The sequence below is a fragment of the Mchenga conophoros genome, linkage group LG7, assembly GCF_057382185.1.
Source record: "Mchenga conophoros isolate Kocher_MC1m ecotype Shallow Benthic linkage group LG7, M_conophoros_male_GT1.1, whole genome shotgun sequence".
NCBI lineage: Eukaryota > Metazoa > Chordata > Actinopteri > Cichliformes > Cichlidae > Mchenga > Mchenga conophoros.
This window is the reverse complement of record NC_140532.1, coordinates 8,574,655-8,597,357: the sequence shown is the minus strand read 5'-3', so window position 1 is coordinate 8,597,357 and position 22,703 is coordinate 8,574,655. Positions and strand designations below refer to the sequence as shown.

Below are 22,703 nucleotides of genomic sequence, written 5' to 3'. Positions count from 1 at the left end.
CCCCCCCCCATAGCCTGTTCATAGAGAACAAATCTTTGCTGGCACAGCCTGCCATGCCTGGTTTCCAGTTAGTCTTTTGAAAAATTGAGTACACGAGCGTTCAGGTCTAAGGTGTTGCGTATCAGTGTGTACCTTAAAACATCATCTGAAACATTACAATTGGGTAATACAACCTAAAATGAACAAACGGCAGAATAATACAGTCATTTATTTAACAAAAACAAATAAAAAAAAAAAATAAATAAATGTAGAAAGCAGTTAAAGCTAGGTACCATCTTACTGCCTCTATAAGAGGCTAAGTACAAGCCAGATGCTGCTAATCAAATGTACTTGATGGTGGGAAGGAAGAACTCCTTTTGGTAAGTCTGTTTTATTTATAAGCATATTTTAAAAACAACACAGGTTGACTAAAGTGCTGTACAATAAAACTCAGTCACAATTAAATGCTAGGGATTAATGTGTGGTAAGACCCCCTAGGGGTCTCCAAGGGATGGTGGTTTGACAGCCACGGGACTTGGGACACGTGCAGTCATTGAGTCGACCATGAACTCTGAATATTAAAGTATTTTAGAGTCGAATACAAGGCCATCTAACTGATGAGTCGTGGCCAAATTGGGTAATGCAACAAAATGATCTGAAGCACAGCAGCAAATTGAAGTGTAGCAATGACATTTCAAACTCCAGACTTGCATCCAACTGAAATCCTGTCCCGGGACTGAGAGCTGTGCATGAACAAACGGGGTGTGTGGTAGTTGTTCACACACTGCTTCTGTTTTGGCGTAGCTTTGGTTAAATAATGACACTGTGTAATATCTCATGCTGTTGTCGTTCATCTGAGGCTGTGTTTGAATCATAAAATCTGTTAAGCACTGTGTGATGTAAAAGAGGGTAAACTTTCTAACATAATTCACACGACTCATTTAAAAATGTCACATCACACACACAAAATTTTACTGCAGTTAAAATATACAGACTTCATCACAATTGTTGCTTTAAAGTATGATCAGTGCAGAAACTCCTGTTGTACAGTAAAAATAGTTGATCTCTCATTGCTGTTAATTATGTCAGTTTATAAAATATACTTTTTTTTTTTTTTTTTTTAACAGCACTAGTCACAAAAGTACCATCCTGAGCTTACAATTTTTAGTTTTGTCTCAAGTATGATTACAATAAAAGAAATAAAATAGATTAAAAAAATTAAAGGTTCCATTTGGGATTTCCCCCATCGACATTTATGCATAATTTGACGAGATAAGAACCTGCCAAAAAAAAAAATCGGCAATTTGTGCAAAAAATCCCCATCCAACGTTCAACAGCCGGCTGGAGATGGAGCAAAGTAGTACTGAGCCAGGAGGATGAGGTAGACGACCACCAGAGCTGTACCTGGGAGAAAAAAAAACACCAAACCACACTGGATCAAAACACCCTAAAATAAGATTCAGGTCTTTCAGCTGCCATTAGTATCAGATCCCAGATATGCCTAAGGAGTAAACAAGAGCAACTAGAGAGCAAAACTCCTTCCAAAGGGCAAGGGCTATATCCATGATGTTTTTATTACAATATGCTAATGTCAGCCTGTTGTTCCGTTATTGTAGGGATGTTGTAGGGAGTCGTATCGAATTTCATATGACTTGATGTGGTTACTTTAAATTTTTTTGGCAATGATCAACTTTCAAGGTCAAAAGCTTAGCCAACTAGGATACTCCTGTCCCCCAAGGCCTAGTATATTGTTTTGAAGTTTTAAGACCATCCATAAAAAAACTGGGCAGTATAAAGTTTTTATTTTTACATTTTACACATTTTTACATGCTCCCGCCCTTCAGGGGAAAAACAGCTCACTCTGGTTTTTTTGTTTTTGGTTAAAGTTTTAGATTTCAAAACACCCATTAGTAATGCAAAAATACAGTGCATGGACCCCTTTTATAGTCTTATGTGATGTATTTCACAAAGGGGGAGCACATTGTAAAAATTCTGTTTCTTAAATGCACATACAGTGGGATGCAAAAGTTTGGGCAACCTCATTAACAGTCTTTATTTTCCTGTATAAATCGTTGGTTGTTACAATAAAAAATGTCAGTTAAATATATCATGTAGGAGAGACACACAGTGATATTTGAGAAGTGAAATGAAGTTTATTGGATTTGCAGAAAGTGTGCAATAATTGTTTAAACAAAATCCGGCAGGTGCATAAATTTGGCCACTGTTGTCATTTTATTGATTCCAAAACCTTTAGAACTAATTATTGGAACTCAAATTGGCTTGGTAAGCTCAGTGTCCCCTGACCTACATACAAAGGTGAATCTAATAATGAGAAACAGTATTTAAGGGGGTCAATTGTAAGTTTCCCTCCTCTTTTAATTTTCTCTGAAGAGTAGCAACATGGGGTCTCAAAACAACTCTGAAATGACCTGAAGACAAAGATTGTTCACCATCATGGTTTAGGGGAAGGATACAGAAAGATGTCTCAGAGATTTAAGCCGTCTGTTTCACAGTTAGGAACATATTGAGAAAATGGAAGACCACAGGCTCAGTTGAAGTTAAGGCTCGAAGTGGCAGACCAAGAAAAATCTCGGATAGACCGAAGCGACGAATGGTGAGAACAGTCAGAGTCAACCCACAGACCAGCACCAAAGAGCTACAACATCATCTTGCAGCAGATGGAGTCACTGTGCATCGTTCAACTATTCGGCGCACTTTACACAAGGAGATACTGTATGCGAGAGTGATGCAGAAGAAGCCGTTTCTCTGCCCACAGCACAAACAGAGCCGCTTGAGGTATGCTAAAGCACATTTGGACAAGCCAGCTTCATTCTGGAATAAGGTGCTGGGGACTGATGAAACTAAGATTGAGTTATTTGTGCATAACAAGGGGCGTTATGCATGGAGGAACATGGATTCCACTCAGTATCAGCAGATTCTGGAGACCAATGTCCAGGAATCAGTGACAAAGCTGAAGCTGCGCCGGGGCTGGATCTTTCAACAAGACAACGACCTGAAACACTCCTCAAAATCCACTAAGGCATTCATGCAGAGGAACAAGTACAACGTTCTGTAGTAGCCATCTCAGTCCCCAGACCTGAATATTATTGAAAATCTGTGGTGTGAGTTAAAGAGAGCTGTCCATGCTCGGAAACCATCAAACCTGAATGAACTAGAGATGTTTTGTAAAGAGGAATGGTCCGAAATACCTTCAACCACAATCCAGACTCTCATTGGAATCTACAGGAAGCGTTTAGAGGCTGTAATTTCTCCAAAAGGAGGATCTACTAAATATTGATTTCATTTCTTTTTTTGTGGTGCCCAAATTTATGCGCCTGCCTGATTTTGTTTGAACAATTATTGCACACAATCCAATAAACCTCATTTCACTTCTGAAATATCACTGTGTGTGTCTCCTATATGTTATATTTAACTGACATTTTTTATTGTAACAACCAAAGATTTATACAGGAAAATAATGACTATTAACAAGGTTGCCTAAACTTTTGCATCCCACTGTATATGATACAAGAGCCAGCTATCCACAATTTCAGCTCCAAAATCTTTTAAACTTACTAACTTTAACTTACCCTGAAAATAATCACACTTGCCATCCATGAAGATGTAGTTGACCAAGATCACACTGAAGATGCTGGCCCACAGGTGCTGGTCACTGAAAATCAACACAAATCCCACATCCTGGGAAAGGCAGAGATAGATTGTGTCTATTATAAAACACTGTAAAGCAGCAGAATGACTTGTATTTATATATGAATAAATGAAGGATTAAAATGAAGGCTTACATAGAAAGCATTAAATAGGACCAGTATTGGTATTTGTAGCATGCAGACCTGCACAGCGATACAGCTTCCCACCTCGAGGCTGGAATAAAAAAAGAAAAGTAGATACAAATGATGCTCTTCAAACTGTTCCTGTAGCTTATTGATGAGACGGGATGTACCTGAGACTGATGTTGTTCTGGAGTGCAAACTGGATCCCGTTAACAATCTCGGGGATCTCAGGAACCATAGCCAGAACGGTCACCCCGATGAAATACTGCCGGGAGAGAAGAAAACATTAAAGCTATAACATACAAACAGCCTGAGCGTGCTCAGATCCGTGTACTTACCTGAGAGATGTTTGGTTGGCTTAGTATGGGCTGAATGTGCTCGGTGGCAAGATCGGCACAAGCAGACGTGAGCACCGTAGCCAAGATGAGGATGACCAGAGACCTCCAGCGTGACCAGTGGACCACCGTCCCGTGGTGGCCACTCACTGGTGAGATTATAGTATTGTAAGTAAGCATCAAACACAGCTCACTTTTCTCTAAAATAGCAAAATGTAACATGAAATTTTTGGCTGACCTGTTAAGTGTGACTCGTTAGAGTGATTCATACCCTGTACTTCTCCTACGTGGATGTTGTAAATGTGGGAGTGCGTCTTCAGAGTGAAGAGCAGACCGATGATGTAGGCAACGGGCAGGAGGGCACACACGGTGTACACCAAAGGCCTAAAAACAAACATTGCACAATTAATGAGCAGCAAGTGCAGCAAAATGATGATGAATGAGGCCTTAATGTGTGGTTTTTAGACACAGTTTCTACAGCTTCAGATTGAATTACTCCTCTCCAGGAAGATTTGTTTCATTAGACTGGTGCAGCAGTTAGCTTTGCTACCTCACAGTGGAAGGGTCCATGGTTTGAATCTCCTGGTGGGGTCAGGACTGTCTGTGTGGAGATTGCGTGTTCTCCTCGCGTCCTGCAGAGGTGAACTGTTTATTCTAATTTGACTTTAGGTTTAGATGGGAGCCTGAACGGTTTTGCGGTTTAGGTCCCTTGACAGAGTGGGCACCTATCCATGGTGAACCCTGCCTCTAATCTTGGATCTGCTGGGATAGAGGTCAAGAAAATGGATGGCTAGGAAAAGAGAAAAGCCCTAAAAGTAATTTAGGGAATATTTAGATTTAGCAACATCAGATAGTCACTTTCAAATTACAATGTCAAAGTAATTCCCAATTATATCCATCTATACTTTTAACTGCTGGAGCCAATCCCAGTAACATTGGGAAAGAGAGACAGACCACACCTTTGCCAATTCAGAATAACCACTCGGACTAACATGCATGTCTTTGAACTGTGAGACACAGACACAGGGATGATGCTCAGAAGCCCCGCAGCTGGCCAGCAGGTCCGAACCAGGAGCTTTCTTGTTGTGATGTAACGGTGCTCACCACTGCACCACCCAACAATGATCACTTTAATAAAAAGTTAAGTTGGTACGTTAAATTGGAGAATCCGCTTAGAACACCTCACCGGCCACTTTGATAGGTACACCCGTTTAATTGCTTATTAATTCAAATATGTAATTAGCAACACTATGGTTGTTCCCATGGTCCAATGAGTCTCAATTTCTGCAACAACATTCGGGTGTTTCAGCTGCTAACCTTTCTTTACATCGCTTCCATTTTCCCTGCGCTCAAAGCAGACGTCATTGCTTTAGTCCAATCATTTTGCTGCTCGCCTTCTCCAGCCTGCATCCTTTTTTGTCATTCTGTTTTTTTGGGTCTCATTCCTACAGGCCACTTCCTCACCATATCCAGCTCAATATCTAAGCCTTCATCTTCATCTTCACCTATCCTCCAGGTGTCCTCTCATAATTCCTCACTGCTGGGCTTTGTTCTGCTATGATGGGACATCGGAGTCTAATTGCCAAATGGCTTAAATTAATTCTGTATCTCAAAAATCTTTTTCAGTTCTTACAAATGATTTCTCCCTATTGAACTGAAGGAAAAAGGGGGTCCAAGCAAGTTCTTGAAAATTAACTGTGCAGTTCTAAAACAAATTTTTATTAGTAGATAAATTTGAAAAATAACTTACTGGACATGGTTGTGAAACAGTGTACCATTGCTCTGTTGAAAACAACAACAACAACAATAAAAACATTGTACATGTGCAGTACAGTGCATACGGACAGGGTGTCCTCCTGGCTAATGATACCTACCAGGTCATAGTGGCAGTTGTGGCAGACAAACGGCCCGCTGCTGTTGCTTGTGCTGTTTGCCCCGGTAGAGTTGGTACAGGAGTCACACACCAAGTTCCCATAAGCCTTAGAGAAGAGCGTGGGTGCGAACACACCTGCCAATAACATTCAGAGGAGGGAAGTGAGTGTTTAACACTGTTTGTAATGTTTTTAAACTATAAGATGTTTCTGGGGAGAATAAAAACAAACTGTTCGTGCTGCTTTCAGCTGACTTGATTCATGAAGACAATCCTCTTAGACTTAGCTTGTATTCGGTGTTTTAAGGGCACCAGTTCGATGGTATTTGCATTTGATTATTTAATATCCAGAGATTATAATGGCCGACATCTGCTGCGGGTGTTACTTACTAACAAAAACAATGAAATAAAACTATCGCAGGCATAAACATTTGTTTTCTGATTGTGGCACATACATGCTATTCACATATTTTCATGTGGCAGTCTGAACTGCTTCTGCAGCCTTCTGCGTGTGCTGATTTTCAAATACGTGCCTCCTATAGAGATGAAAAGCAGCGCGCAGCTCACTCCGGCAGAACGGCTGTTGAACCTTTGCTCACTGTGACGGAGACCTCCAATTATCATGCAAATGCCCTGAAAAGCAAACAAAACATGACGTCTCACTCATACATGCTTATTTAACACATTTCTCAAACCTACGCCTTGAAAATATATATAAAGTATACTGGTGCTGGCACTAACTGTGTTACTTAAAAACTGACGTACTAGCATTTTTTCTTTTTTTGTACAGGTAGACTTTCCAACATATTAGCCATTCATGTTGTTGTGCACAGCAGTGCAGTGCCAAAAGGCTGTAGGTAAGTCTTACCTACTAACTAACCAACTAACAAACCTAAGCAAGCTAAACAAGATGAAGCTTGACTCACAGGAATAAAGAGGATACATCCAAGCAGTGTCCCAGTCAGCGCAGCCTTAACAACCTCCTCCAGACAGGTGTTAGCTTTCTGGTGACCTCTGAGCAGGGCTGTGATGTAAAAGGTCAGTTCTGTGATGGAACCAAAGGTGGCGTTGACCACAGCGCCCACAGCAAAGTTACTCTGAGCTGAAATGCTGCAAATGCAAAAACGAAATATAAAAATCAGAGACTCTGTTCTGCTTCTCGAGGTGTTAATGGTTAATGAAAAATACTTACCTGGCAATTCCCATGCCAATGTAATATGACAGAGGTATGATGGAGCCAACTGCTATGGTGAATTTGACATCGGAGCTGGCGTACTTGTTTTCTCTGTCAATATATCCAGTTACCAGGGCAACTATCACTAGAGGGAGGAGGTCTGAGACAGGAGTCAAGGATAATAACAGGTCTTTATATCACAGAAGGAAACACACACATTTTATGTGTAAAAGGATACTGGCAGCAAACACATTAATCCCATCAATCGTGTACTTGTAGTAGTACCAGTTGGCAGCGTGGTAGCAACACAGTAGCGCTCTGGTCTCATAGCCCTGATGCTAAAAGTGAAGAAAACCAAAGAAAATGGTGCATTAGGAACTCCCCAGGACTATGCAGTGACCAATAAACACTACGTGTCACCTGTACCTTCCTCTGTGAGCCAGCAGAGATAGACACATCCTCAGGAGGCAGCAGGAGGATGACGCCCAGAGTTCGTGCGTTCATCTTGAAAACTGGAATGGTGAAGACCAGGATCCAGGAGATGAAGCACGCCAGAGAGTGAACGACCACCAGAGGAGGATATCCCAGCAGCAGCCACACATAGGTGGCAAAACGACGCTGTACAACAAGAAGGGCACATTGTATAACGATATGTTACACTTGCAGCAAAAAATCTGCTAAACATGCAATGTATTCAGTGCTAGGTCAGTTTTACTTCTATAACCCAGTACTGCAAATTACAGCAAGCAACACCCTCTGCACTAAATGCCAAAGTCTTACTTGTGAATTTCCGGTATCTATATATATGTTTTTAAGTGTGAACATTTACCCAGTAAGGAGTGCGCAGAGGTCGGTCTGGCATCTCTGGGACTGGCACCTCTGTGGGTGATGGCAGCAGAAATGGTGAGTTATCTTCTTCCGCCTCCATACTGCATTCACAGTCTGGTGCGCGCTCACAGCATCGCCTCAGTGTATTTCCCATCTGGAGGAACACAACCAAAAAGATGTCTTTTACAATCATGCTTCATGCTTCAGGTCTATTCAGTGGTTTTATTAAGGTACAACTTAACAACATGCACACATTTAAGGTATTCCTGCAGCAAAGATTCTACAATGTACTTAAAACAGTGGTGTCCAAACCCAGGCCGAAGGGCCGGTGTCCTGCAGGTTTTAGATGTGTCCTTGATCCATCACTGCTGATTTCAATGGCTATTATCTCCTCAACATGTCTTGAAGTTCTCCAGAGGCCTGGTAATAAACTAATCATTTGATTCAGGTGTGTTGACCCAGGGTAAGATCTAAAACCTGCAGGAACACTGGCCCTCGAGGCCTGGAGTTGGCCAAGCCTGACTTAAAACATGCTGTAAATGAAAGAGTCAGTGGAAACATGGCATAAAATTACTGCCTACTGACCAATTAACTGCAATTAAAAAGCTTATTTTTCCATGCTGTGCATTAAATCACCAGATTAACAATTAAGCATCATCTCTTGTTCTTTTTTTTCAGTTTTACTATTAGATATTCTACGTTGTTCATAGTTTTTTAGTCACCATTTGATAATATTTCAAAATAGATGTCATAGGGATCATTTTCTGTGGAGGAGAGAAGAGTCAAATGACCCTTAAAACACCCTCTTTTTGATTGGTCAGATGCTGCCAACACCCTTTTATGTGAATGCGCAGGAGAAAGCCTGGGTTAACGTAACAAACTGATGACCAGCTTCATGTGACTGTTTATCCTGATTTCCAATTTTAGGGTAAGTAAATCCAGATAACAGAAAGATACCCTGGGAATGCTGAATGAATTCGTAGTATAGGGCCCAGGTTATGTGTTCGGCATACGCTACCATGCTGATTTAAGCAGGTAATATATAAAGACAGTTTCATGACACAGAAAACTTTGACTTTAAGCTCGTTGAGCCATTAATCTCACTTCACAGTACACCTCTCTGTGTATGAGGAACAAATACAGATGCTGTGACACAGACTAAGAGAAGGAGAGAGAGGGGGGATTAAGGAATAACGAACAGGAGGATAACAAGCACAATCCCATACAAGTGAAGATTATCAGGAAAATTAAGGGGACTGTCGAGAAAAGTGGGACAGAGAGAGATCGAAGTTTCCTGGTTTACCTCTCATTACATCTGAGAGAGGGTGAAAAGGGTTAAAATCCAGTCTTTTCACAATCTTCACTTTCATTTTTGGAGTGATAATTGAAACTCTTATTTTGCTAATAGTAACTTTATTCTTAATCAAAGGGATAAATCAAAGTATAAGTCTGAGAGATATGTAGTTTGAGCTGTGAAAACGTCTAGACCAGGAGTAAAACTAATCCATAAACAACAGAAAACAAACCTTCAAACAGGAAGTACCAAAACAAAAACTAAACACGGAGACAAAGATACAAAGAAGCAATGGAGGACAGGGACATAAAACAGAATAACAAGTCAGAGGAAGGAGGCGTTAGGGACACACTGAGGGAACTCACTGAGGGTGTTCAAAGTCGCCCTTGCACCCTGAACGTGTCGCCATAACAAGTTGTTGCAAATGCACTGTTGCAGACTTGTGACATCATTCAGAAAAACACGACTTCTGCTTTAATGACCACGAGTCAATGAAGAAACTACCGGATTTACTGTGAATCAGTCTGATGCCGGCTAAATGAAAAGAACCACAGACAACAGCAGGAATATTAACTCAACCCAAACAGCACCTCGTGGATTGGGTTGCCAAACGGCCACAGGAAGTAGCAGCACAGCTTCCAGCACAGTTTACCTGAAGACAGAAACAGAGTGAAGAACAAAGGGAATTGCAGATGATCAATTATTATCATTATCTATTACCTCACCTACCATACGGTACCCCAGTAACAGTGATGAACATCAGTGTGCCAACCAGGAAATATGCCAGAGAAACCCACCAACCAAACAGGAGCACGTAGGCTAGGTTTCCACATGTGATGAAATGACCTGACAGCAGAAGGACACAGAGAATGAAAGAAGTGTTTCAGCAGAAATATCTTTACGCTTTTAGGATTTATGAATATAATTTAACTTAAATTTCATTAATTAATGCAAAAAAGAACAGAATAAATAGACAGATTTCACTTCCAGATTATTATTATCAGACACTTTTTTATTAACAATGTTACTAAAGCCTCAAAATATAATAACAAAAAATTCTATTGTCATCAGATTTAGTTCAGGTAAGGATTTGTAAGTCTTATCAGTTTCTTCATTGTTGTTACATGTAATGTGTTCAAAAGAACTTGACAGCCAGTTTTATCTTCTACAACTAATTCATATCAAAGATGGTTTCAAAGGTTTTTTAAAAGTAACATTCATAAAAGATTTTCTCAACTAAAAACTAAAACGAGGCACAAAAAATGTGTGTAAATTGGTTAAATGGTAACAACTGTCTTACTCCCTCTGACTCACTCCTCACTTTTTCCAAGGAGAATGATGCTATTTTACAATATTAAATCTGACTTGAATCTTTGATCAAATGTCATGATCCTGGGTCATTTGACCCAGCATTTTGAGGTTTCTTGTGTTTTTCTCATTTTGTATTATGTTTAAGTCCACTTTGTTAAGGGTTTATTCTATAGTACCTTGGTTATTCTGTTTAGCTTTTGTTTATTTCGTTTATTTTCGTGCTTTTGCCCTCTGTGTCTCCCTCTGTGTCTTTGTGTGGTTGCTTGTGCCTTGTTTCCCCTCCTTGTGTTTTATTCCATCATGTTTATTCTATGTTTCCCCAGCTCGTTATGTCTCCTCTCTCTACCTCATGTTTCTTCGCTCCCTCTCCTCCACTCTTGCGTCATGTTCCTTCGATTCGTATTTTATTGTGAAGGTCCCATGTTTTCTTGTCTAGTTGTGTTCCCCGTGCGTTCTCACTTCCCTCGTTTTCCTTCTGTGTATTTATGTCAGCGTCTCCCTCAGTTCTGTGTCGTGATCTCCCTCATAGTTGCGTGTGTTTCACTGTGTTCCTAGTTATGTTCCCAGTATAGTTTTCTATCACTTTTTTAAATTCTCTGCAATAAAGCTGCATTTTGAGTTCACGTTTCGCCTCAATTGAGTCTGCGTTTGGGTCCTCTCCTGCCTGCACACAGCCGATTTATGACATCAAACTTTCAAATCTATCACTATTATTATTTCTCTTATTCTAAACCGAGACGTAGGGACAAGAAAACATTTTAGTTTTTAAATACATTTTTTAAATACATTTACCCTTTCATTACAGTAATTTAGCTGTAGTGTTTCTCAGCAATTATCTTTGTGCTCAACTTCAATGAACATGACAAATAATGCACGAGATTTAACAGACTGATATCATGCATCAACACAAACTTTACATAAAACAAAAACATTAACAAAACATACCTGGACCTGAATGCGGTTTTATGACATTCAGCTCAGAGTATAGTTCTTTCACAACATCTGACCGGCCTTCAAACGGCCGCTCCGTCACGTGGCTCTTCCACTTTCTAAACCCAAACTGATAAAAACGCACACACAGACAGCAATTACTCCAGTGTCCTCAACTCGGCTCACTTTCTTTTCCTGTGCAAAACTCTTCCAGTTTCTTACTCTGTAATTGTTGACCAGTTTGTTGGCTTCCACTTCATTCTCGGCTCTGATGGTTTTCTTATTTTGGCTTTCCTCCCAGCTGTCTTCGCATGCATGATGGCTCGGACCTACAATGAGAAAATAACCAAGAAATGGCTGCAAATATCTCTTAACAGGAGAGCTGAATATGGATATAAAGACTGGTAAACTACACTCACATGCACATGCACATGCAGCAGTGCATTTTGTTGCAGAATATAAGGAGTGTTGTGAAGATGAAGTGGAGGAGTCTGCGTGCTGAGCGCCACACAGTCGATCATGGGCCTGTTCATTACTGTAACCTAACAGAGGATCATGCTCGCTTGAAGAATCTGTAACACCAAAGAAACAAAAACTGAAAGATGTCAAAGACAGCATTCATACACCAAGTGCCATCCTTAAAAAGACCCAGACTGGAACTTAGCATGAGCTGTTTTTGCCAGGTGTCCATGGGCCTGAAAAGGACATCCCATAATATATGGTAATAGGCAGCATTTTGTGTTCAATCAGGTTTTAATCAAATATATTGTTGTGGCACAGCAGTGAATTTACAATGACTTTTAGAATAATCAGACAATTTAATTTCAATTGTATTTTTATAGCACGGAATCACAACAATTTGGAATTTGGAAGTGAGCAATCTGGGAAAAAAGCAATTTCAGCAACTCATGGTATTTCAGATTTTCACCCACAACCATCTCCAGATTTATAGAGAATGGTCTGAAAAAAACATCCACTGCCCAGAGATCACAGGAGAATGCAGAAAGGCAACATTATCTCAAAGAACCACTCGTTACATCTGAGCTAAGCAGAATTACAATTTGTAATTCTTGCGAACATTCAGGTACAGTTAGAATTTGGAGTAAATAACATGAAAACTATGGATCCATCCTGCTGTGTATTAATGGTTCAGTACAAACTCAGGACCCCTCAGCACCCATCACTGATGGCTGTTTCAAGCAGAATAACGCAGCATGTCACGAACAGTTAAGCTGTGCCAAACTATTCCAACACTCGCTCCTATGAACTGATAAGACAAATAAAGACATCACATGGAAACTGTTTCAAAAATCACTAATCACCGTAACCCCAACTCTGTAAAAGACTTCAGCAAGAAAATCATCACATGAAGAAAAATCAAAATAGCATGACTCTCAATCGATTCTCCAAAGTAAATGGCCTGTATTTATATAGCGCTTTACTAGTCCCTAAGGACCCCAAAGCGCTTTACATATCCAGTCATCCACCCATTCACACACACATTCACACACTGGTTAAAACAGTAATCAGAGAAGGCCAGTTTTTAAGTATCTTGCTCCCCACTTGCACATATTGCATCTGGGTCAAAAAGTATGATGTGCATATAGAATCAGATACACTGTGTCACAGTGGACGCCAGGTTTTGAGGTTTTTGTGGTTTCATGATTTCTTTTTGCTTTTTAAAAGGGATTTATGTTTGAGCTCTTTAGTCTTTTAATGATTAGACTTTATGTGCCCCTTGTTCTTATGAGCTGTTGGTTATTCTACACCTTGAGTCCTTTGCTTAGCTTTTGTTGGCAATAGGTTACTTGCCTTTTGTGTTCCCCATTCTGTTCTTTCACTCCTGTCTCCATGTGTTTGTCTTTTTTCTCAGTGTTAGTTACTTCTTGTTTTATTTTGATGGTCTCTTGCCTCATATGCTTTGTATTTAGTTCTACTTCCCTTGTCTCGTCCTCCAGGACCACAGAGTACAGGAGGATTGGAAGACAATTCTTTGCAAGATATCCCCTCATCTGTTGCTTTAAATATTGGCCTTGGTGATTCTGGTGAATTCAAATGAAATATCATGTGACTGTCATCATTTTCCTACTAACTCAACCATTAAGTGACCCCCTCATGCCATACAAACAGGGGCTTTGTAAACCTGTCAGTGTAGATGAGGAGATTCTGATTTGCCTTCCCTCTATGTCCCTTCAAAAGCTGCACACAAAACGCCTCATCTCTTAAATTTTTCATTATTATTATTATTCAATGACATGATGAGACGTGTACATAGATCTCCTGAGGGGCATAAAAGGCTTTCTATCTATCTTAACTTGACCTGATTAAAGTAGCTAGATTTGTTACAGTGAAACCAGACTTGTGACAGCAATTAAAGCAAGGAAAGCGCCTGCAGCCATTCAGAAAGATACAGAAGATTGATGAATGAATGGATACATAACAAACCAGATGCATCAAAGGCAATGTGGGCACATCGGTCCTGACTTCCCTTTTTCAACAGCTCAAATTGGCTCACACACTTTTAGGTAGTCTTGTTTTGTTATCCTGGTTCTGCTTTTTTGTTGGCTTCCTTAAGTGTGTCTGCAAATACAGCAGCTGCAGTGTTATATGATGGTGTTAGTGACTGTGCACACACACAGCATCACCTCGATACACTATCGTGATTTTGTTCTTTAGTGTGCATGAGTATTTGAGAACACTGAGAATGCCTTTTAAGAAAGAAATCACCCTTGTTCCTGTGAAATCAAATACAAGTAACTAAAAATGCTGTTATCTTTAAGTGACAGAGAAGCTTGAGTAAGAATGGAAGAATTGTTTAAATATGCAGTAATGAATTAATATCTTTTCTATTTCTTTGTGTAAGCCTCTATGGCGTGAAAACTGGACATTGGCTGTTGTAATATTTGGCTTTCAGGAACGTTTGTCAGGTACATATAAAGACACTGGACAGGAGGGCACTATTTATGACATTTATAGGTCTATATTAATCTAAAAATTAACTGAAATATATGTTAATTAGTTGAGCGCTATCATTGATTAGTTGAGAGCACAACCGTGCAATAACTCCATAATGAGCTCCTGTAAATATCAGTGTAAACAAAGCCTACGCAGACAGAAATAAAGCGGAGACAGTTAAAATGGGGAGTGTAATAACGGTGCTGTTAGCGACACATAACAAATAAAGTTATAAGACGCTAAATAATGAGCTCGTGCCGCTCACCTTGCGCGTGTTCAGCCGGCCTCCTCCTCCGGCTGGTCGTGTCCGGGCTCCCCGTGGACGACAGAGACATCTCCGCCGGTAAAAACACTTCACCGTTTGCTGAGTGTGTTACCGGAGCCTGACCGGATCATCTCCTCGGATGCTGCTGTCGCTGTCGCGTGGACTCACTTGATTTAATGAGTGTTATGGAGCGTGGAATTATGGGAAATGTAGGCCTCTGGCGTCTTAAAGGGAAAAGCCACAATAAAACGCAACAACTGTTCACTTCAGCTCAGCCGAGCCTTTGTTAACTGAAAAATAAAAATACAAAGTCGTCTGACTAAATAAATAAATATATTTTTAATATACGTATATTTGTTTTTATTTCAGCTATTTAACTTTACAATAATTACATTTTGTTATTAAAAAGGCTAAGTGTGAGTGGTATGGAGTCTTTTACCCTTCTTGAACTGTTGCTGGTACTGAAGGTGTTGCCAGTTTAGTTAATTCATTTCAAAGGACTCCCGGTGTCCGGTGCAAGTCGTGAAACAAACACTTCTTATTAATTATATAATGATGCTGGCATATTAGTGAATTAAACATTGTATTTCATAAATATCGCATGGTTTGTGTGGTATACAACGAGACTATTTTAGGTTTGTGAATCTTGGTAAAATACAGAATTCGGTGTAAATAGAAAACGAGATAAATGACAGCACTGAACTTACTAAATGTTATGAAATGCATCAGAACCCAGGTCGTTAATACCAAGGACCAACAAACAGCTGTTTCTCTTTCTGTTTTTATCGCTCTTTTTCACTAAAAAGGTCACATCCTTCAGCTTAGTTTCACTCAATATATTTCTCTTGGTTATTCATGCTCCACATCCAGTGGGCATACAAACGACCGCGGTTGCTATATCTGAAAAACAAAATAATAATAAACTGGGCCAATTTAGTTGTATATATGTGTTAAAGAGTGTAGATTTTCTAAACAACAAAACTGCACAGTTATGTGGTGCGTTTGACTTGAAAATGACTGTAGGCCAGCAGAAACACAGCAAATAGCTCCACGATATGGTCACATGTAGCTATGACATGAAGCGGTTTGTCCTGTTTTTAGGTTTTAGCAGAGGTTTCGTACTATAAGCACCAAACACACTTTTAAAATGGTTACATTCTAAATCCAGACAGGAGGTTCTTTGCAAAGTCAGTGCCTTATTATCAGCTTCTTTCTTGCTACCATAAATATATCTAAATAAATTTTAAATAAATTAATTTAGAACTGTAGCACAGAAACTCCCTCACTATACTGCACACTGTCCCAGAATAGTTTAAGGATCAGACAGCTCCAGAAACCATCTGAGCTGTCCAGACTTTAGTTTTTTGGAGTTAGGAAAAAAAAAACCTACACAATTTTTCAATGAAAATCACTCCACATATATGGCTGTTGTAGTTGTTTTGATATTTATTATAGATGTCCATTATAGAGGTGACTGCAATTGCCAATTCACATTTAGTCTTCATATAATTTATTGAACGGCCCCTCAAATTAATAATGATCCTCTATAATTATCCACTTGTGCTTTTATACATTTCAGAAATAAATGCTTAAATGAATGTCTCAGTATTATCTGATATATTTAATATGCGTCCTTTAACATTCTTGTCAAAGTGATGTTTAAGTTGGAGGTCCTGAAATAGAAATCCTGACGAGCTAGTTTGTATCTATCAGGCAATTTTTTAAATGTGTCCCCAACAGACACAGTGCTGTCAGTCCTCGTCTCCTCCACTGGATAAACCTGTTATCATTTGCAGCAGGTTTAACTAGTGTTATAACTTAATCAGAGGAATCATGAATTTGAATTTTGGCCACATGGCCGCAACTGATAAACAAGCTTTACATTGTAGTGTAAAGTTAGAGACCTTTGCATTTCAGAAGGAAATGGTCGCACTCAGGCAGACTCAGAGTAAAGCAGTGCAGACTGATTTGACTGGTGAATGAGAGACGGTGCAATCAAAAAGATCCCACAGAAAATTTGCTTAAACTCACCAGCGTGTAAAACTAGAGACTGATGATTGAAAACTCTTGCACATTTTATGTGAGCTAGGCTTAATCTGGGTCAACATTATCTCCTTTTTCTCCTCTAATGGAGGCTGGTCCAGTATGGTGAAGAAGATAAGAAAGAAAGTACTGGGAAATACTGCTCCTTTACATTTAAAAACTGGCTCTCATTTCATCTACCACTTCTAGGTCATTTCACTGTTACTAAGTATGAAAACAAACTATTCAACCTCAGCTGCTGTGTTCAAGTCAAACATAGTTTTCATCTGTAAAGATTGCTTACTGTGAAAAAAATATTTAGCATCTTAAGAAATTTTTTTTTTTGGGGGGGGGGGAATAGTTTTTAACTAATCTTTTGCATTCAAAATAAGAATCTATTATTTGACTAATCTTATGTGTAGTTTGGCATTACATTTGGCTTAGCTTAAGATTCTGTGCATATATCCACTGTGTTTGCCTGTCTTCACATGTCGATGTTGTGTAAATGTTCAACTGTTAGAGGAGTAAGATAAACAGCTGACAAGGTCAAATGTGAGATGTCCGGATTATTGCGTTCTGGCAAAATGAACATTTGCTGGCAAATAAAACTTGAGGCCACGCAGACCCTAAAAAGGTCTCTGTGACCCAGAGTTGGACCTGTAAATAAACTCTTTAATCTCAAACTGTGACCAGCACACTGATCTTTTATTGTAGTTTCATCTCCTTTCCCACCAATACAACTTCTTATCAAGTTTCTCAAAATTATATTACACATAACCAAAAGAAAATGAAGAGTAGGAGGCTGATACAACATAGGAAGGGGCTTTTGAGATCTCATGCCTACATGTAAATGTAGCAGCAAATATAAATCATTCACTTTAGAGCTCTTTGGGTAAAACTGGGATCAAACCATGGCAAAGTCCTTGTTTTCTATAGATAAGAACCTTGTTTAACAAACACACTCCAGTGGATGTACTGGGGGCAACTCAGGGTTCAGTATCTTGTCCAAGGATGCTTCAACATGCAGAATGAGGAAGTTTGGGGCACAAACCACAGACTTTCCGATTGGTAGACGACCCAGTCTGTCTTATGAGCCACATTCACCCAGTTAAGAAGTACATATGGAGAAGGTGTGAAACAGCTAATGATCCAAAGCATACCACATAACCTGTAAAACATACTGGAGTCAGTGTGATGGCACTGGGACACTAGTGTTTGTTGATGATATGGCAAAGGGCAGAAGCAGCCAAATGAATTCTAAAGTTTTCAAAGATAGTGTCTGCCCAAATCCAGCTAAACACAGTCAAACTGATTGGGGGCTTTTCATAATACAGATGGACAATGACCCAAAACATACAGCCAAAGCAACCCAGGAGTTTATTAAAGCAATGAAGTGAAATATTCTTGAATGACACACTCAGTCACCTGATCTCAACCCAAGTGATCACGCATTTCACGTGTTGAAGATGAAACTTCAGACAGGAAGGCCTGCAAACAAACAGCAACTGAAAGCTGCTGCAGTAAAGGCCTGGCAGAGCATTAAAAAGATGGAAAACCAGCATCTGGTGATGTCCATGAGTTCAAGAATTCAGGTTGTCATTGCCTGAAACCAGAAATAAACATTTTATTTTCAGTTATTTCATTTGTCCAAATAGTTTTGAGTCCCAGAAATGACGGGATTGTGTTAAAAATGCTTTAGTTCCTCAAATTTTTATGCAGTCTTTTTTGTTCAACCCAGCGAATTAAAGCTGAAAGTCTACCATTTGACTGCATCTGAGTTGTTAAATTTAAAATTCATTGCGTTAATGTACAGAACCAAAATTAGAAAAAAAGTAGCCTCTCTCCAAATATTTATGGACTTAACTGTCACTGCGAAATCAGGCTGCACTGACATGCTATCAGTTTGGATCCATGCAGTGTTAGTTTTAAAAACATTTGGTGACAGATACAATTTGAGGCTATGAAGACCTTTAAAAGGTTTGTGTGACCCAGATTTTGGATTTGTCAACAGATATTTAAATGTTTCTGACTGTCGAAAGTTGCTAAGCTCTGATTGGTGGTTTTTTTGCCCGAGGAGGTGGGTTTATAAGAAAAAAAAAAACTTTAGGGTTGGTAGCAAATAAATGGTACAGCTGACTGAAACTGTGCACTTTGGAAGTGTCCAGATCAGACAGCTGAGAAACCATGGCAAAGTTCTGGAGTGCCAAATTTTTCATGGCACTAGCTTGGCTAGGCTCTTTAGCTGGGACAGAGGTGGAGGCTCAATACGTTCCACCATTCGCGCCTCCTCCGTGGCAGAAACCCCAGGACCCTCAAGTTCCACTGTACCGTCCTCCTCCGTGGCAGAAACCCCAGGACCCCAAAGTTCCACCATTTCCGCCTCCTCCTCTTCCAAAGCCCCAGAACCCTCAGATCCCTCCACCATACCGCCCTCCTCCACCGCAAGATCCTCAACAGCCTCGACCTCCTCCTCCACCTCCGCCATACAATCCTCCTCCATGGCAGAAACCCCAGGACCCCCAAGTTCCACCATTTCCGCCTCCTCCTCTTCCAAAGCCCCAGAACCCTCAGATCCCTCCACCATACCGACCTCCTCCACCGCAAGATCCTCAACAGCCTCGACCTCCTCCTCCACCTCCGCCATATCAGCCTCCTCCATGGCAGAAACCCCAGAACCCTCAAGTTCCACCATTCCAGCCTCCTCCTCTTCCAAAGCCCCAGAACCCTCAGATCCCTCCAATATACCGACCTCCTCCACCGCAAGATCCTCAACAGCCTCGACCTCCTCCTCCACCGCCATATCAGCCTCCTCCGTGGCAGAATCCCAAGAAACAACCTCCGCCTCCACCTCCACCGCACATCCCTCCTATACCACAAAATCCCCAGCAACCTCGACCACCTCCAGGGCAAGCCATACCTTTTCCTCAAGTATCCGATGATTACTTTCCCCAAAAACCAAAAGTCCCACAGAATCAAAAGTTGCCTCCGACGCTGCCACCTGCTCAGAGCTGTGATGTGGAAAGAAGTGTGAGAGTCCCATGCGGAACTACTGGTATTTCAGGTGCTCAGTGTGAATCCATAAAATGCTGTTTTGATGGCAATCAGTGCTACTTTGGAAAGGCAGGTGAGGTTTCTTTGGTTTGTTTTATCTAATAAATGGCTTATATTAATTGATCCAAAGCTGTTGTCAACAAAACCTTGAAGTCTGATTACACTAAAAATATTCAAGTAAAAGTGGTGTTCTTAATCTTTATGTTGTTTACAGTTTGTCAGCAACATCAAATCCTTTATCTGCCAACTTTTTTTTTATCACCAGTGACTGTCCAGTGCACTCGGGATGCCCAATTTGTTGTTGTTGTCGCCAAAGATGTTACTCTACCCCACCTTGACCTCCAGACAACCTCGCTGGCAACAGGTGGTCCTGGCTGTTCATATGTTGACTCCAATTCAGCCTTTGCCATATATCAGTTTCCTGTTACTACCTGTGGCACTACCTTTATGGTAAAACAGTGTATTCTCCTACTTTTCCACCAGTCAGGCAGGGTATATTTGTAAATATTGTTATCTTACCAACCACGTTTAACCTTTTGCAGGAGGAGCCTGGTGTAATAATCTATGAGAACAGAATGACTTCCTCATATCAGGTGGGGGTTGGGCCTCGTGGATCTATTACCCGAGACAGTCACTTTCAGTAAGTAAACATTTTAGAGTGTCCTGACATTATATTAAAGTTTTGGACTGTGTAGCATGATATCACTTTCTTTTTCAGCTTCATCTTCCAGTGTAGGTACATCGGCACCGATGTTGAAACTGTGATTGTAGAAATCCTACCGTTACAAAATCCCCCTCTGCCAGTTTCTGCTATGGGACCCATTAATGTAGTCTTGAGGTTGGCCAATGGACGATGCCTTACAAAGGGTTGTAATGAATGTAAGTGTATTCCAACTTAAAAGAGTCCATTCGTTTGCAAGATAATGTAAAATCTTGTAATAATAATTGACGTGTCTGCTCTCACAGTGGATGTGGCCTATACTTCGTTCTATACGGAAGCAGACTACCCTGTGACCAAAGTCCTGAGGGACCCTGTGTACGTGGAGGTTCAGCTTCTCAAAAAGACAGATCCGATGCTTGTCTTGACTCTTGGTCGCTGTTGGGTAACCACAAGCCCTTTCCCTCACTCCTTCCCCCAGTGGGACATTCTGATAGACGGGTAAATAAGATACCAGTGTGCTCAGTCCTGTTTGTGACAACATGTAGAATTTTAATCAAAATGTATTTAATGCTAGATTTTTGAAGAAAATAATTGTATTAATATTTGGGAATGAAATAAAGACATGGTTTTGATAAATCATCCAATAATCTAATAAGCTGAAAGGTTCGTCTGTAGTGGACACACAGTATATTATTTATAATCGATCTTACCCGTAGCTGGTATTGCTGAAGACAAAAAAACTGTTGGCTAGTGTTCTCTTAAATAAAATTGTTCTCCATGCACTCCATCCAGATGTCCATACCGGGATGATAATTACTTGTCCTCACTGGTACCAGTGAGTGCTAACTCTGGCCTGGACTTCCCCAGTCATTACCGGCGTTTCGTTTTCAAAATGTTCACCTTTGTGGGTTCCTCAGTAAAGGACCAGAAGGGAATGGACCCACTGCATGAAAAGGTAATTAGTACATCAGTTTGAGCAGTGTTTCTGCACTAACTAAATATTTTTCCCTTTTAACCAACACGCTTATCCTTATTCCTTCAGCTGTACATTCACTGTAGCACAGCCGTGTGTGTTAGCGGACAGTTTGTCAGCTGTGAGCCAGCATGCCACAGGACAAGTAAGATATAAATTCATAGTCTCTAAGATTCAAATGCAAAATGACCTTCAATCTGATCATGTTTCTATTTCCATGTGTAGGGAGAGATGTCGAGGCTGAAGACCAAAAGACGAATGAACCAAAGACTGTGGTTTCCTCTGGGCCACTGATCATGACTTCTCCCGAGCAGTTAACAGCTTGACCTCAAGAACTTTGCTGAGAACAACAAGTTAAAAAAAAATCTGCAACATGAAACGGTTATTAGTAGTATGAAGTGGAAATTAGATTATAATGTAGGAGAAAAGAATTCAAGTGTGCTGTAGGAAGAAATATGTCTAATGATGTCATTGAGATTTATATTAAAGAAGTATTGGCTCCAACATGATGCAAATTAGTTTGTTTTTTGCTTGTACTATACCTTTTTTACCAGTGACATTCCTAAAAAGGAGAACCAATTTCTGTAGTACCCAAGTCATGCCTTTATAATGAATCCTACATAAAATACAAAAAGTCATCTTTCCCCAACCACATCCCTTTATTTTAAGAAAATATTTAGAAAAGATTAACAGATAACAGACACCTTCCCAAAATGATTTTGGGAAGGTGTTTGTTATCAAACAAACAAAAACAAACAAAAACAAAAAAACAAGATATTAGATATTGGTTCACAGCAAATCTGTAAGCAGGTATATGGACTCAGAATGCAGAACTAAACTCACAATCACAGCATTATAACTGGTAAACAGGTGACAAAAACCAAAAGCTAAACAACAGATCCTGAGACATGACAGATTGGGGAGACACAGATGAACGTGGCAACATGGAGGCAGAACACATAGAGACCAGACGGACAGGACTGGGGAGATCAAAAGTAAACAGAAATTAAATAAATTTGCAACGTAATTTATGTTCCAAATTATAAACTAAGGTGAAAATTGTGCAGAAAGTTTAAAATCTTCAGAAAGATTAGCGTAATACACACTCACCAGTCACTTTGTGAGGTATACCTGTTTAACTACTCGCTAATGAAAAAATCGAATCAGCCAATGGCATGACAGCCACTCAATGCATTTAGGCAGGTGCAAGTGGTCAAGGTGGTCTGCTCAAGTTCAAACTGATCATCACAATGGAGAAGACAGA

At 40.1% G+C, this 22,703-nt stretch overlaps 2 protein-coding genes across 3 annotated transcripts; one reads left to right on the top strand and one right to left on the bottom strand.

The window, feature by feature from the left end:
• Nucleotides 1–8: 8 nt before the first annotated feature.
• cax2 (cation/H+ exchanger protein 2) lies at nucleotides 9–14,877 on the bottom strand. 2 transcript variants are annotated; one of them, XM_085281866.1, is made up of 20 exons: nucleotides 14,733–14,877; nucleotides 11,932–12,084; nucleotides 11,735–11,841; nucleotides 11,528–11,642; nucleotides 10,001–10,117; nucleotides 9,862–9,923; nucleotides 7,979–8,131; nucleotides 7,576–7,767; nucleotides 7,388–7,487; nucleotides 7,168–7,309; nucleotides 6,902–7,085; nucleotides 6,509–6,608; nucleotides 5,980–6,113; nucleotides 5,856–5,887; nucleotides 4,344–4,489; nucleotides 4,109–4,254; nucleotides 3,941–4,035; nucleotides 3,783–3,861; nucleotides 3,570–3,678; nucleotides 9–1,383 (listed from the first exon to the last, which is right to left on the bottom strand). In XM_085281866.1, the coding sequence occupies exons 1-20, from the start codon at nucleotides 14,800–14,802 to the stop codon at nucleotides 1,310–1,312; spliced, it is 2,310 nt and encodes a 769-aa protein (XP_085137992.1). In that variant the 5' UTR covers nucleotides 14,803–14,877; the 3' UTR covers nucleotides 9–1,309. The 2 variants fall into 2 exon arrangements, with proteins under 2 accessions (XP_085137992.1, XP_085137993.1); XM_085281867.1 differs by having other exon boundaries at nucleotides 4,377–4,489.
• A 4,006-nt stretch (nucleotides 14,878–18,883) lies between these two features.
• LOC146569516 (zona pellucida sperm-binding protein 4-like) lies at nucleotides 18,884–21,943 on the top strand. Its single transcript, XM_085281863.1, has 8 exons — nucleotides 18,884–19,878; nucleotides 20,071–20,255; nucleotides 20,348–20,445; nucleotides 20,524–20,684; nucleotides 20,772–20,964; nucleotides 21,259–21,421; nucleotides 21,509–21,584; nucleotides 21,665–21,943. Exons 1-8 carry the CDS (start codon nucleotides 18,939–18,941, stop codon nucleotides 21,763–21,765), a joined length of 1,917 nt encoding a protein of 638 aa, XP_085137989.1. The 5' UTR covers nucleotides 18,884–18,938; the 3' UTR covers nucleotides 21,766–21,943.
• The last annotated feature ends 760 nt before the right edge of the window (nucleotides 21,944–22,703 follow it).